This window comes from Eucyclogobius newberryi, unplaced genomic scaffold (genome assembly GCF_026437365.1).
Source record: "Eucyclogobius newberryi isolate DKJ021-1_F unplaced genomic scaffold, fEucNew1.0.hap1 SCAF_20, whole genome shotgun sequence".
NCBI lineage: Eukaryota > Metazoa > Chordata > Actinopteri > Gobiiformes > Gobiidae > Eucyclogobius > Eucyclogobius newberryi.
In genome coordinates, this window is record NW_027315835.1 from 8,624,640 (window position 1) to 8,637,711 (window position 13,072).

General features: G+C 43.6%; 1 protein-coding gene across 3 annotated transcripts in view; it reads right to left on the reverse strand.

The window, feature by feature from the left end:
* Positions 1–235: 235 nt before the first annotated feature.
* The window catches only part of kat6b (K(lysine) acetyltransferase 6B), a 61,733-nt gene continuing 48,896 nt past the window's right edge, over positions 236–13,072 (reverse strand). For all 3 annotated transcript variants that reach the window (XM_072455624.1, XM_072455622.1, XM_072455625.1), the window contains exons 15-17: positions 9,824–10,102; positions 6,105–6,405; positions 236–5,799 (exon numbers count right to left, since the gene is read on the reverse strand). In XM_072455624.1, the coding sequence (XP_072311725.1) occupies positions 2,957–5,799; positions 6,105–6,405; positions 9,824–10,102 (3,423 nt within the window). In that variant the 3' untranslated portion in view covers positions 236–2,956. The remainder of the gene's footprint in view (positions 5,800–6,104; positions 6,406–9,823; positions 10,103–13,072) is intronic.

Here is a 13,072-nt window from a genome sequence, read left to right on the forward strand (position 1 = left end):
ACTTATATACTCATACTCCGGAGCGACTTATATGTGATATTATTTGTTATTTTCACACTTGCAACTGCATTTCACACTCCAGTGCGACTTATATATAGTTTTTTCTTATCTATTATGCATTTTTTGGCTGGTGCGACTTATACTCCGGAAAATACGGTAATAATGCACATACACGACCGACTCGCGTACATCGCTGTAATCCAAACAAAAAAACAACAACGAAAGGAACCCAGCCCATGGTCAATCATAATTTATTCTTATGCTAAAATGTACAGCATTTATGTGACTGACAAAAGGAGGAAAAAGTCATAAATACAAGTTCGTTCTGCGTGTGCACAAAGCCAGGTCGTTCCCGCCTCCTGTCCGCCGCGCTCTGTACAAGTACAAAGGCTACAAAAGAGCGGGAGTCTTGAATCAGAAACAGAAAAAAACACAGGGACAAAGCCGGCGTTTTTTTTTTTTTACATGCAAATCCGTTAGCTTAAGTTTGGTCTATTCACAGGCGCTAGTCCTCTACTCTTCGGTAAAATATAAACATTTTATAAAGATAGAAAACAAATCTACAGATGGAATGAAAACGTAGCTTTTGAAGGCGTTATGTAAAATATCGACTTTGGGCTAAATTTATATCATATACTTTTTAAATTCTGCCACACTCGTCCGTGAGTTTTTGTTTTTTTTAAGAGTACAAACACTGCGATATGCTTTTGACATATTTATTCAACGGGAAGCTGCCTCTGTTTACAAAAAGACTTCAGTTTTATACACATAGCGATAAAACCTCTCGAATTGAACAAAACAGGACTAAGTTTACATTTTATACATTATTAGAATTAACAAAATATAGTTTAATCTTTCGCCCCCCCCGCGCGACAGGGAGAACCTAATAAAAGGCCAGATACTCTTTAAAATGGCTTGCTATTAGCACGACACTTGTACAGTATTACTCAAATGCACTGCCACTAACGAGAGACCGAAGCATGCGAGTCGTCACTTTACAAAATAAGTACAATAATTTAAATATACAAAGGCATGAGTATAGTACAAACTGTCAGCACTGTTGGGACAGAAGGGGGCGGGGTCGGGGGGTCGCACAGCCGCTGGACCAGGCACATTTCATGGCTTCATCACAGGCTGCTACTGAACCCTCTATGGCTATGTCCACACTAATGAACCTTTACACTTACAAAAATAAACCTTTTTTTTCCCTCATTTTTTTCTCATTTTTTTTCATTTTTTTCAGTTTTGATTGGAAAAAATTCTGGGTTGTCAATATATTGCACTTTGATCACACGATTGCGGATAAAAATGATTGATAAAGCTCGATTTCCCCTCGACGTTGGATGATGAAAAATGGAATAAAATAAAGAAAAAGATTGGTAGAGATGGTAGAGAATACTTCATTAATTTCACACTGTACTTCGACGCGACGTAAGTACGCTGACAGAATGGGCGGGAAACGGACAAACTGCGCTGCGAAACGAACAAAAAAGGATGGCGGAATACTTTCGTTGATACTTCGTGTTGCGCGGTTACGCCAAGGCGATCGATGGAGCGTGATTAGTCGGGACACAATACAATCGTAAGAGCGGGAAAAAAAATCATAATTGTGAGAATCGTAGGCGGCGACGAGGTGCAATTTTCAGTGAAATCTACTCTCCAAAAGAAGTCAAAATACACGGGAAGTACTTTTTTTACTTTCCGTTTATATTGTCGCTACTTTTAAGCTAAAACGAGAAGAAGTTGTCATTTCACTGTCGCTTGATCACAACAATAACAAAGTCATTGTAACGGTGACATTTGATATTGTCACGTCCCTACGAGCGTGATTGAAAATGCTGTCGCTTTTGTGCGCTGTACAAGGATTTCCAGGTACGTACGTGTTAGAAATGGATGCGCGGCGGTGTACGAGAGCCACCTTGAACACTCCTGCGGCGCACAGTAAGTAGTAGTAGTCGTAAAGTAGTAAAATAAGCAAATTTCCCGTTCATTTTGTCACATACACTTTTCGAAAAACGAGAGTTCAAAAGGCACGACGGAGGCTAGCCAGAAAACTGATGTCCATGACCACAAACTTAAACTGAATGTTTCGATACTTGGCAGTTCATAGTTTCAGAAACACATTTTGAACACACCGCGGATTGTAATTAGCCCCTAGCAAACGTTCAAACTGTTATTGATCGTGACAAATGAATGGGAAATGTACTTTTTAGCTGAGCACGTTGAGCGCAGAGATTGTCACGCGGCCGTCGCATCGTCCGGACGCTGCACGTTGTTGAACTGACTGTGAAATTCATGTCAAATCCCTCACTTCCTGTTTGTGACATCATCGTTTAGTGAGAACGCGGTGCATCCGGCGATAAAAAACAAAACAAAAATCTCTACCTGGGGAAAGGGCAATCTCGAACGCAAAAAGAAAAAAAAAGGCTTCTGAGTCAACAAATGATTACTGATATACACATTATCTTGGTACAAAGATATGTTTTCCTTCATTCTCTGATTAAGAACGATTAGCGTGAGCTGAGCTTAGCATGAGCTTAGCATGAGCTGCCTAATGTGGCGCTTAGGCATGAACGACAACACTGCAGACACGACCGCGATAGTTACAATATAAAGCTATGGTCTAAGCTAACACTATTGGTTACATTCCTTTAATTTCCTTTAACGATGACATTAAAAGATCCGCCCCCGGGACTGTAGAAGAGTAGACTGAACAGCATTAGTGTGGACATACCCGAAAACACTAAGACTACTTAAATAGATTCTCGTCATAATGAAGTAAGGCTTCCCATCTGCGCAACAAAAATATCTTCAATATTAGACTCAAAGTTTTAACTCTGATGGACATTTTTGCATCTTTCCAAGTGCTGCTGGTTTTAGGTAACAAAAAAGACACAGAGAAAGAAACAAGGCCAAATTAGTGCATTTCGTTTAAACGCCGCCGCCGGACCCTGCGTTACCGTCGCATGAAGCCCGGCCCCTTCAGCGGCGGCTTGGACATCCCGGCGTTCACGTACGTGTGGTGTCCCGTCGAGGAGTACACGATGTTGCCGTGGGGCGGGGCCTGCATGGTCTGCTGGCCGTACGGCTGAGTTCCCATCATGCCCATCTGCATAGAGTACTGGGGCGACTGGTTCATGTAGCCGTGGTTGCCGTGGTAGCCGCTGTTCATGGTGGCGTGGCTCATGCCGTAGCCGTTGAGCGCGGGCATGTTCATGGAGTTGTAGGCGGGCGCGGCGGGCATCAGGCTGACCCTCGGCACGGTGCGCGGCGCGTACATCTGCTGCTGGTGCGCGTGGAGCGTTTTGGAGCGCGCTGTGGCGTGGCTCTTGGAGGCGATCTGCGACTGGACGCGTTGCGACTGGAGGTTGCGCTGGAGCATCATGTGCGAGGGCGAGGCGAGGCTGGGCGGCGGCGGCGTCATGGCGGTCTGCGGCGGCGCGGCGACCCGGTGCGTCGTCTGGGGCAGGTTGGGCGTGTTGGCGTAGGACGTGATGGGGTGCGAGGGCGTGTGGCTGAACGGGTGCTCCATGAACGAGTTGGTGAACTGCTGCAGCTTGGCCAGGCTCAGGCCCGACGGCTGCGTGTAGTGCGCCCCGTACTCGCCCTGCGAGTTCAGGCGCTCGTACAAGAAGTTGGGGCTGGACTCGGGCAGGTCGGACAGCGGCACGGCCTGGGCGAAGCTGGGCGGCAGGGCGCACTGGGGCACGGCGTGCTGTTGCCCGTGGAGACCGTGCTGTGGCAGTTGATTGTGGTGCAGGCTGTGATTGTGGCTCATTTGGTTGTGGCTGTGGGCGGCGTTGTGCGCGTGGGAGGAGCTATGGATAAGGGTCTGGCTGTGGGCGGGGTTATGCTGACTGGGGGCAGGGTTGTGTTGGGAGAGGGCGGAGTTATGTTGGGAGTGGGCGGGGTTATGTTGGGGTTGGGTTGAGTTATGCCGCCCGTGTGAAGCGTGGTGCGGAGTGTGGTTGTGGGACAAGGGCTGATTGTGCATAGCGAGTTGGGCGTGAGGGTGAGGTGCATTGAGGGAGTGTGTAGGGTGAGGTGCATTGTGGGAGTGCGAATGTGTCGGGTGAGGTGCATTGTGGGAGTGGGCCGGATGGGGTACATTGTGGGAGTGGGCCGGGTGTGGTGCATTATGCGAGTGCGGAGCATTATGGGAGTGCGAGAGCGAAGGGTGCGGCGCATTAAGGGAGTGAGGCGGGTGAGGTGCATTGTGGGAATGGGGAGGGTGAGGTGCATTGTGGGAGTGGGGCTGATTGTGCGGCTGGTTCAGATTGTGAGGCCCGTGTTGGTGTTGATTGTGGCTGATTTGATTGTGCTGATTGTGTTGCCCGTGGCGCCCGTTGCTCGGAGACCGTTCGACCACACAGCCCTGCGGGGACTTGACGTTGCAGTGCTGGGGCGAGCTCAGGTTCTGGGCCATCAGAGTGCAGCCGGGGCCCACCATTGGTTGGCCCACGACGCAGCTGCCCTGGGACAGAGCGCTGCCGTAGCCCAGAGACGAGTCGTAGCTGCTCGGGTTCTCGTAGGGCTCTGTGGTGCTCTCGATGCTGCCCAAGTCGCTGAAGCCACTGTCCACCACTTGTTGCCCGTGGTCCGACACCGAGGGCACGTCCATCACAGGGCTGGTCTCCAGGTTGTTGTGCAGCACCATGGCCCCGTGCTCGGGGCTGATCTGGGTGTAGCCGCTCTCCAGCAGAGACACTGCAGGGCTGTTCACTGAGCGCACAGACTGACTCGGGTGGGACGGGGCGGAGGACAGGGGGCTGCTGTGATCGGACTGGGGACAGTCCTCTGGCACAGGCACAGGGCTGGGCGGGACGGGGGCGTAGGGCTGCACCGAGGGACAGGGCTCCTGAGGCTCCACACAGTCCTGGAACACAGCGTCCTGTGTGAGCGACTGCACAGCCTGCACCGTCTCAGAGTCCAGCTCGGGGCACAGGGGCTCCTCTCTCGGGGCACAGGGGCTCACAGGTTTCTCTGGCGGGACAGAAGGGGGCCGGTCCTGACAGGGACTGGGGGCCACCTCCTCCTCTGAGGCGTTTCCAGAGTCCTCTGCAGCCTCCGGGACAGGGCCCGGCTCTGGTTCTGTTAAAGCTTTTGCCTCCTCTATGGCTTCAAAACTCTTTTCAGTCTCTTCTGTTGCCATGGAAACCAGCTGTCCCGTCTCACACTCGTTTGGAGCCAAAAAATATGTGGTGCGTTCAGGAGCATCCGGCACACTGGGCTCTGGCTCCTCTGTTGTGGCCTCGGGCTCGGCTGACGTCTGCTCCTCCTCCTCCTCGCCCTGGTCCGCTTTGCTCGGCTCCTCCTCTTCCTCCCGGTCTCGAGTCGTTTCTGCTCTGGGCTCGTCTGGGTCTGGGTCTTTGGGAGAGTCGGGCTCACTGTCCTGAGGCTCTGGTGGGGCTTCGGGGGAGTCGTCCTGCTCCTCTGAGCGGTACGGTGCGGGGGAGCAGACCGGAGAGTCCTCGCCTGAGCTGGACTTATGGGACTCTGGATCGTTGGGGCTGTGAGGCTGGGACTGCGGCTCCTCCAGCGTTACATCAGGACTGTCTGGCTCTCGCCCCGCTCGGCTGCCCTCATCAGCGCTGGCGCCGCCCCGGTCCGCCTCCTCCGAGTGCATGTGGTGCTCCGCCTCCAGGGGCGTCTCAGGGGGCGTGTACAGATTCAGCTTGAAGCCCATCTTTCTCTCGTTCTTGGTTCTCCATTTGGGAGGGCCGCGCTTCACGCCTTTGGGCCAGCCTTTCTTCCGCTTCAGTGGACGAGGACTGGGTCTTTTACAGAGAAAATCTGCTCCTGTAAAAGAGAGAACAGAAATATTGTACGGTCTGCGGAGGAGAGGAAAAACATCCAAGAAAGCCCTAACCTACATTAAACATCTTTAACCAATAAAAGTAAAGTAAAGCATACTGTACTGTCAAAAGTATATGAACACTAAGATTTACTATACCGCGTTTGACTCATTTATAACAATATTCTAAATACTTAAGCTTGGATTTCCATAGATCTCAGTCAAAATTTAGACAAAAAAAATAAATAAATCACCCAATATTTGTATTAATTTGATTCAAATGCTTGTAGAGATGTCATTCAAGACCAACCTTCGCTCCAGAGTTCACGATTGTCTTTCTGAATGTTTTTCTCTAGCCGTGGTCGTCCTCTCCTCCTCTTCATGGGCGCGATGTGCCTCTTTCCTCTCTCTTCCTCTTCTTCCTCCTCCTCCTCCTCATCGTCCAGCTCACCCGCCCGGGACGTCCGCTTCAGGAGGGGCATGGGCCGCTCGTCCTCCGAGTGATCGAACGGCTCATTCAACACCTCTGTCGTCTCAGAGATGGTCTCCGTGGTGACGCTGCTGTTGACTCTCTTCCTCTTTCGCCCGCGCTTCTTCAGCACAACAGACCTCTGCAAAACCAAAACACAAGTTCATGATGTTACCAACTATTACCGATCAAGTCAATTGATTATAAACAAACTCAGAAAATGGGATAAAAGATAACGTCCACACTTAGTATTGACTGTGATTCATTAATATAACTCATAATAACTCATTAATATTTTTTTTTATAGCTTTATATTTTTTATAGCTTCATGAACAGATTTTCATATTGTTTTACACACTTAAGTCCTTTTCGTATGAAATATTCCTGTTCAGATTGACAATACTTGAATATGGCTGATCATCAATACCTTAGACAACTTCCAACTCCTATAATAACGAATATATGAATACTACGATTATTCACAAACATATTGACGACATGTACCACCTCAGAAAATATTGGCGCCAGTTTTAATAGACTAAAATTATACTGAATCTGATAGAAAGGACAAGTCCAATTACAAATTTTCAACAATAATACATTTTATTCGTAAACGTAGATGCCATCAATCACCATATTTCAACCCTTATTTAGCTACATTTGATATTAAACTGTCATTGTACAATAGAAGTTATCAAAAATAATTGCTTCTAAAGTCGACTGATAAAAATAATTGTGACTTGCAGCCCCAGAAAACAGTGATGTAAGCCATTCCGATAGGCCGTTGTCAGTGTTTTTATCTCCATGTCCACAAGAGGGCAGCAGCGTCACATTAACAGAGCGGATCAGAGGCTGGCGGACCAGTAAATTAACCATGAAGCTGACAATGGTACATGGTTTAGACAGCGGCCCTAAAAACACATCTATTATCCACAGCTGCGAGCTCTACGCCGCTTCCACTCCGGTCCATGAATATTTATCAAAGTTCCCGCCGCACACGAGCGCAACACGGCGGCTAATGAAGGGAAACAAATAACGATAAACACTCAGCTGTGCTTTGTGCCAAGAGAAAACCAAACACAAACCACAACAACGCCGCAAGAGTCAACAATTATCTCCTGGATTAAAAAAGGACCAACCGTGTATTATTCCCACTTCTAAAACTACTACTACGACCACCACCATCACTACTACTACTACTACTACTACTACTACTACTACTACTACTACTACTACTACTACTACTACTACTACTACTACTACTACTACTACTACTACTACAACCACCACTACAACAACCACCACTACTACTACTACTACTACTACTACTACTACTACTACTACTACTACTACTACTAATACTACTACTACTACTACTACTACAACAACCACCACTACTACTACTACTACTACCACTACTACCACTACTACTACTACTATTACAATGAAGGGGACACATTTTCAAATGGAGATCAATACAGTATACCTTACAATACTTGCAATAACACAATCCAAGAGACCATCTGCCACTTTGCCTGGAATGTTTCACAGTACGGCATTAAAGTGCATGTGACACGCTTCATTAAAACATAATTAACATCATTATATTTAACATTTACTTCAAATCTTGCATATTTTTCCCTCGTTTGAACATTTTTGTGAAATTTACAGTGTTACTTCCTGGTTGGACAAGAGCAGCAGATGTGACATAGTTAGAGGTAATTCCACAATAGTTACCTAGCAACCAAAATGTAAACAATGGCCTAAACTTGTCTTAAACCATAATTATGATTTGAAAACCAATAATACTTGATAACACCTTTGTTTTGGTTACTCTGAACATCGCGCCAGTTGTAAATTGTCCCTGTATTTTCAATGGAACATCTCTTATTGATGACATCATAGATGGATTGTTTCAGAACTAAGATCTACTTCCTGTAATTTTCAATTTCAATTTAATCTTCACAAACTGCCACTTGACTGATGTAAAACTATGATGAGTACCGTATTTTCCGGGACTATAAGTCGCACCTTTTTTCATAGTTTTGGCCTGGGTGCGACTTATACTTATATTTATACTTATATACTTATACTCTGGAGCGATATTATTTGTTATTTTCACACTTGCAACCGCATTTCATACTCCAGTGCGACTTATATATGTTTTTTTCTTCTCTATTATGCATTTTTTGGCTGGTGCGACTTATACTTATTTATACTTATACTCAGTTGCGACTTATAGTCCGGAAAATACGGTATTCACCTCTTGTTCTGATCCACCAAACTAAGTCATAATAAGAAAAACATGAAAACTTCACATGCACCTTAACCTCATCTATTCCCAAGGAGTCAAAAAGGTGACGCAACTAGGCAAAGTTATATGTTCTTCAAGGGTTTTTGAGCTAAACATCTGCAGCTGAAGAAAAGTTTAAAAGCTTACAGTAAGTGGAAATAAAGCGAATAGACTCCTGGCTTTGCTCTCTCTGTCTCTGAACAGAAAACAATGACAATATTGAAGTCCTGAGCACGTCTCTATTGAACAACTGCCTCCAAGAGAAGACACATTCTTCTTCTTCTCGTAGAATCATAACAGGAAGCAGCTGAGTGGCCAACACGGCTCACTTTTGGCAGTACACAAAGCAGTAGTAGTGGTAACGTTGTATCTGTGGTTGCAGTAATTGTGCATGTAGCAGCATAATTGAGAAAACTTTACTATTTTTGTTGACACATTTTAGACGTAAAAACATGACATTCCAAAATGAGGTCTTGAAAACAATTTTTTTTTTCCTTTTAATTTTATTGCTAAACAAAATCACAAAATAGTTTTGGCCGGGGTGCCAAATATATCATTATTAACACATTATTCTATCATTTTGTTTGTTATTTTCACACAGGCAACCGCATTTCACATGGCAACCACAAGAGGGCGCTCTAGGCTCTAAGCGACGCAGAAGAAGAATCTGCACTTCCTCTTCCTCTGGAGTTTGTGGAGTTGTTTAGAAGTGACACAGAGGAAGAAGAATTCAATGGATTTAGTGATTTGGGGTAAAACTGATGCTTTGGTAAACTTGTTAGCATGTTCTTTATGCTATAGTTATCTGAATAACTGTTCATATGTTACGTTAACATGCCAGACACTTACCACAGTTCTGTCTGTGCATCATGTAGCTGAAGGTGTTAGCGTTAGCATACGTACACCTATTCACCATGTTCTCTCATCTGTTATTATTTTAAACTGTTCTTGGTCTTGGATTTAAAATACATTTCCCCCCAAAAATGCGACTTATATATGTTTTTTCATCTCTATTATGCATTTTTTGGCTGGTGCGACTTATACTCCAAATATAGGGTAATCCTTTAAAACAAGGTTGGTGGAGTAGTAGAAGTAGAAGTAAATTCTTATATTGCTTAACTACAGTAATATTTAGAAACAACAAGGTATCGACTTAAAAAACAGGACTAAACCAGGATTAAACCAGGACTAAACCAGGACTTAAACCAGGTCTAGAGCAGGACTAAACCAGGACAGCTTTTACTACGCAAACCAATAACGCCTTCACCTTTCTTTTGGTGGAAAGCATGACGTGGGCTTTGGTGAGGACGGGCGGCGAGCTGTCCGAATCTTCATCGTCGTCGTCGTCGTCGGCCTCCTCGTCGTCGTGGCTCCGCTCCTCCGCCCCCTGGATACGGCGGCTCCACGACGACATGGCGCGGCGCTCGTAGGTTCGGTACGGGACCTTGCAGTGGACTTTGGTGAGGGTGGGACGGCCGCTGTGCGAGGACGGCGAGAAGAGGTCGTCTTTCTCCCATCGGCTTGACCGATCCTTCAGCCGCTCCATCTGAAACCAAACGCCAATGAATGATCGGTCTGATTTAAAGGGGACACATAATGCGTACTTGTGGCTTTAAAGTGTCCATGACAGGATTTTACGATGGGCTAATTTAAATTTTATTTGGTGTATTTGTACCAGTAGTAGATACAAATGATAGTTTTACACCAATCAAGCAGGTATTTGTGGAGAAAAGTTGAAAAATGACAGGAAGTGACATCACACTAGAGACACTTGTTACATCATCCAAAGTTTACGCACAATTTACGCAAAAGAAACAACTTTTTTGACCCTCTAAACGACTTTTTTGACCCTCTAAACACGAATTCAACATAATAAATGTGCTCTTATATATATTTATTTGTCAAAAAATTATAATTGTGACAATAGATGAGTTTTGGCCCAGTGGTTGCTGGGTAATTTCCTAGTGTGTTATCATCAATTACAACCAGGAAGTAAAACTATAAACCTAAACAAAAAAATAGCTATTCTGGGATGTAAATGATGAAATGTATATAATTCTTTAGCAATTTTTGTTATATATTTATCTTAACTGCATTTTAGTCGTCGGCACTTAAATGTCATTTTAAACATGATTTTAGTCACATCAGTATTCACATTTTTCAACTTAAAAATATTTTTTTTTTTTGCTATTTAGGCATTGCCCTCTGCTGTCAGTACTGAGAATTAATAGAAAACATAAACAACAAGAAATAAATGAGGCCCTTAGGCAATGTGACCGCTATGTTACTACAGCAATGCGTTGGTTGCGGACATGACATCGGAAATGAAGAGTCCGGTGACGGTTTATGGACTTAAAATCTGCACGGGGGATTTTGGGGTCTCTGATCTGTGTATTCAGGGGAAAACTGAAAAAGTGTGATTTCTGAACCACCTCGAAACAGCATTAATGAAAACGTGTGAATGAAGCAAAACGACTGGTACGTGTTTGATGAGGAGGCAACAATATGACAAGGTTAAAAGTGCAAAAAAAAGTCAATTGTGCATGAGATAAAAAAAATATGACAAGATAGAAATAAAACTATTGAAATATGACAACAGTTTAAACAGCTGCTACAACAGATGTTAGCTGTAATGGAGGTAGGCGTTTTGAAGTATTATCTACTGCCGACTGCTTTTGGGCATTGTCTTCTTGTGAATAATACCAGATATTGTCTTGTATAACATGAAACTCAACTACAGTCTTATAGTAAAAGAATAGATTTTTAAATTAGACTGAGTTTAGTTCATTAAAATTGGTGGTGTTGGATTACTAATGGAAGACACTAAGAATTGAATGGTTTTTATTCATAATATCTATAAAAATGAGCGTTAATTTTTTTTTTTTTTAAATGTATACAACGGATTCATTCATATATTTACAGTACTTATGTCAGATCATAGTAAAAGTGGTAGTTCTAACAATAGCAGAATTTATAATATTATTAAGGGTAGAAACAGTGGTTATTGAAGTCGTAAAAGCAGCAGAAAGTATTATTTTCTTTGTTTGTTACGTTCTTACTTACGATTTCTAAGTTTCTCTCTTTTTTAACTTCTACAGATCCTTACTAAACAATCTTCTGCCAATAAAAAACATTTATTTCCCTCGTACAGCATGAATTTACGCGGCGGTTTGTGAGAACAGTAACGAGATGCCTGTTAAAGTGTTCGCTGCTAATTTGCCGTGAGTCAGGGCTTTTCAAAGGACGGCTGAAGTCACCAAACCCCATTGAGAAATACACTAATTTTAGCTCAAAGTACCCGCTGTACCAGGCCTAGCACTGTTTATACGTGTATCTGTGTCACTTTGAAGTTTGGGACGATAGCGGCGAAGACATTTTAGGACAAATGTGAAAGAGGAACTGGAGCCGAGACAATTTAGACAAAACGAAAGACTGAACGCTTATGGTAAAATCTCAAATTGTTAAGAACTGCGGTTGCGATTAACTTGGGGGGAAAAAAGAAAAATAAATTGCTTTTGAGAGAAGAAAGAGAAGAAATTGTAACGGAACAAATAAAGGAATCGCATGTATTTCAGAGCGCGTTTGTAGAGGTCTTAACTACTTTGTTGGCAGGTTTTTACAACAGAAACAAGATATTTTGACATAAAGTACGCCCCGAAAGAGCAGCCGTCGCGTTTTGCTAACTGTGACCATTCAAACCGCACCTAATCTTGCAGCACTAATAACTACAACTGCAATATAGCTGCATAAACAAAGACCAATCATGGCGAGTACTTCATGTTCATTGTATTTGTAATTATAAATGTACTCAATGAGGTTTTATTATGTATAAAACCTGCAAGCCTTGTAGTTTCGACCTTATTCTGAAAAACCTGTGCGTCCTCTTTTAGTCTAAAACATAGTGATATTTGTGACATTTCAACAAGTATGACATAAATTGGACAAAATCTGACCAGTTAGACCCCAAGTGATATGAAACAAACTACTAATATGTGTTTTAAACTAAAGGTAAAGAGGAACGCTTCATGGACCTCCAGGCAGTGACCAATGTATAAAAAAATAAACAAAGCAAGGCGCTCTCTTATCATTGGAAATAACTTTATTAGTTCTGGCATGTTAAAGGGCTCAGTATGGTCCATTAAAGGCACTGTACCTGATTTTTTACTGTTTTTAAACGTGAAAAACATGAAAAACTAGTTCATGAACCTGATTCTTAGCACGTAATGAAGTAAATCTGTTTTGTCCCAGTACAGATGTATTGTAAAAGCATCTATTTGGGTGAAATGAGACCACAGCGCTTTATTTGCAGCTAATTATAGAGCATTTTAAAGTAAAACAGTAAAAATACAATACAGCCCCTTTAAAACATGCCATAAATAATAAAGGGGTTTTAAATTATCAGCGAGAGCCATTATTTTTTGTTATTTTTTACACTAATATTTAGATTGAAAATTACATTTGCTTATCTAAAAATAAATTTTGTGTTGGTATTAAGTATCAAGCACTTTCCGCAGTA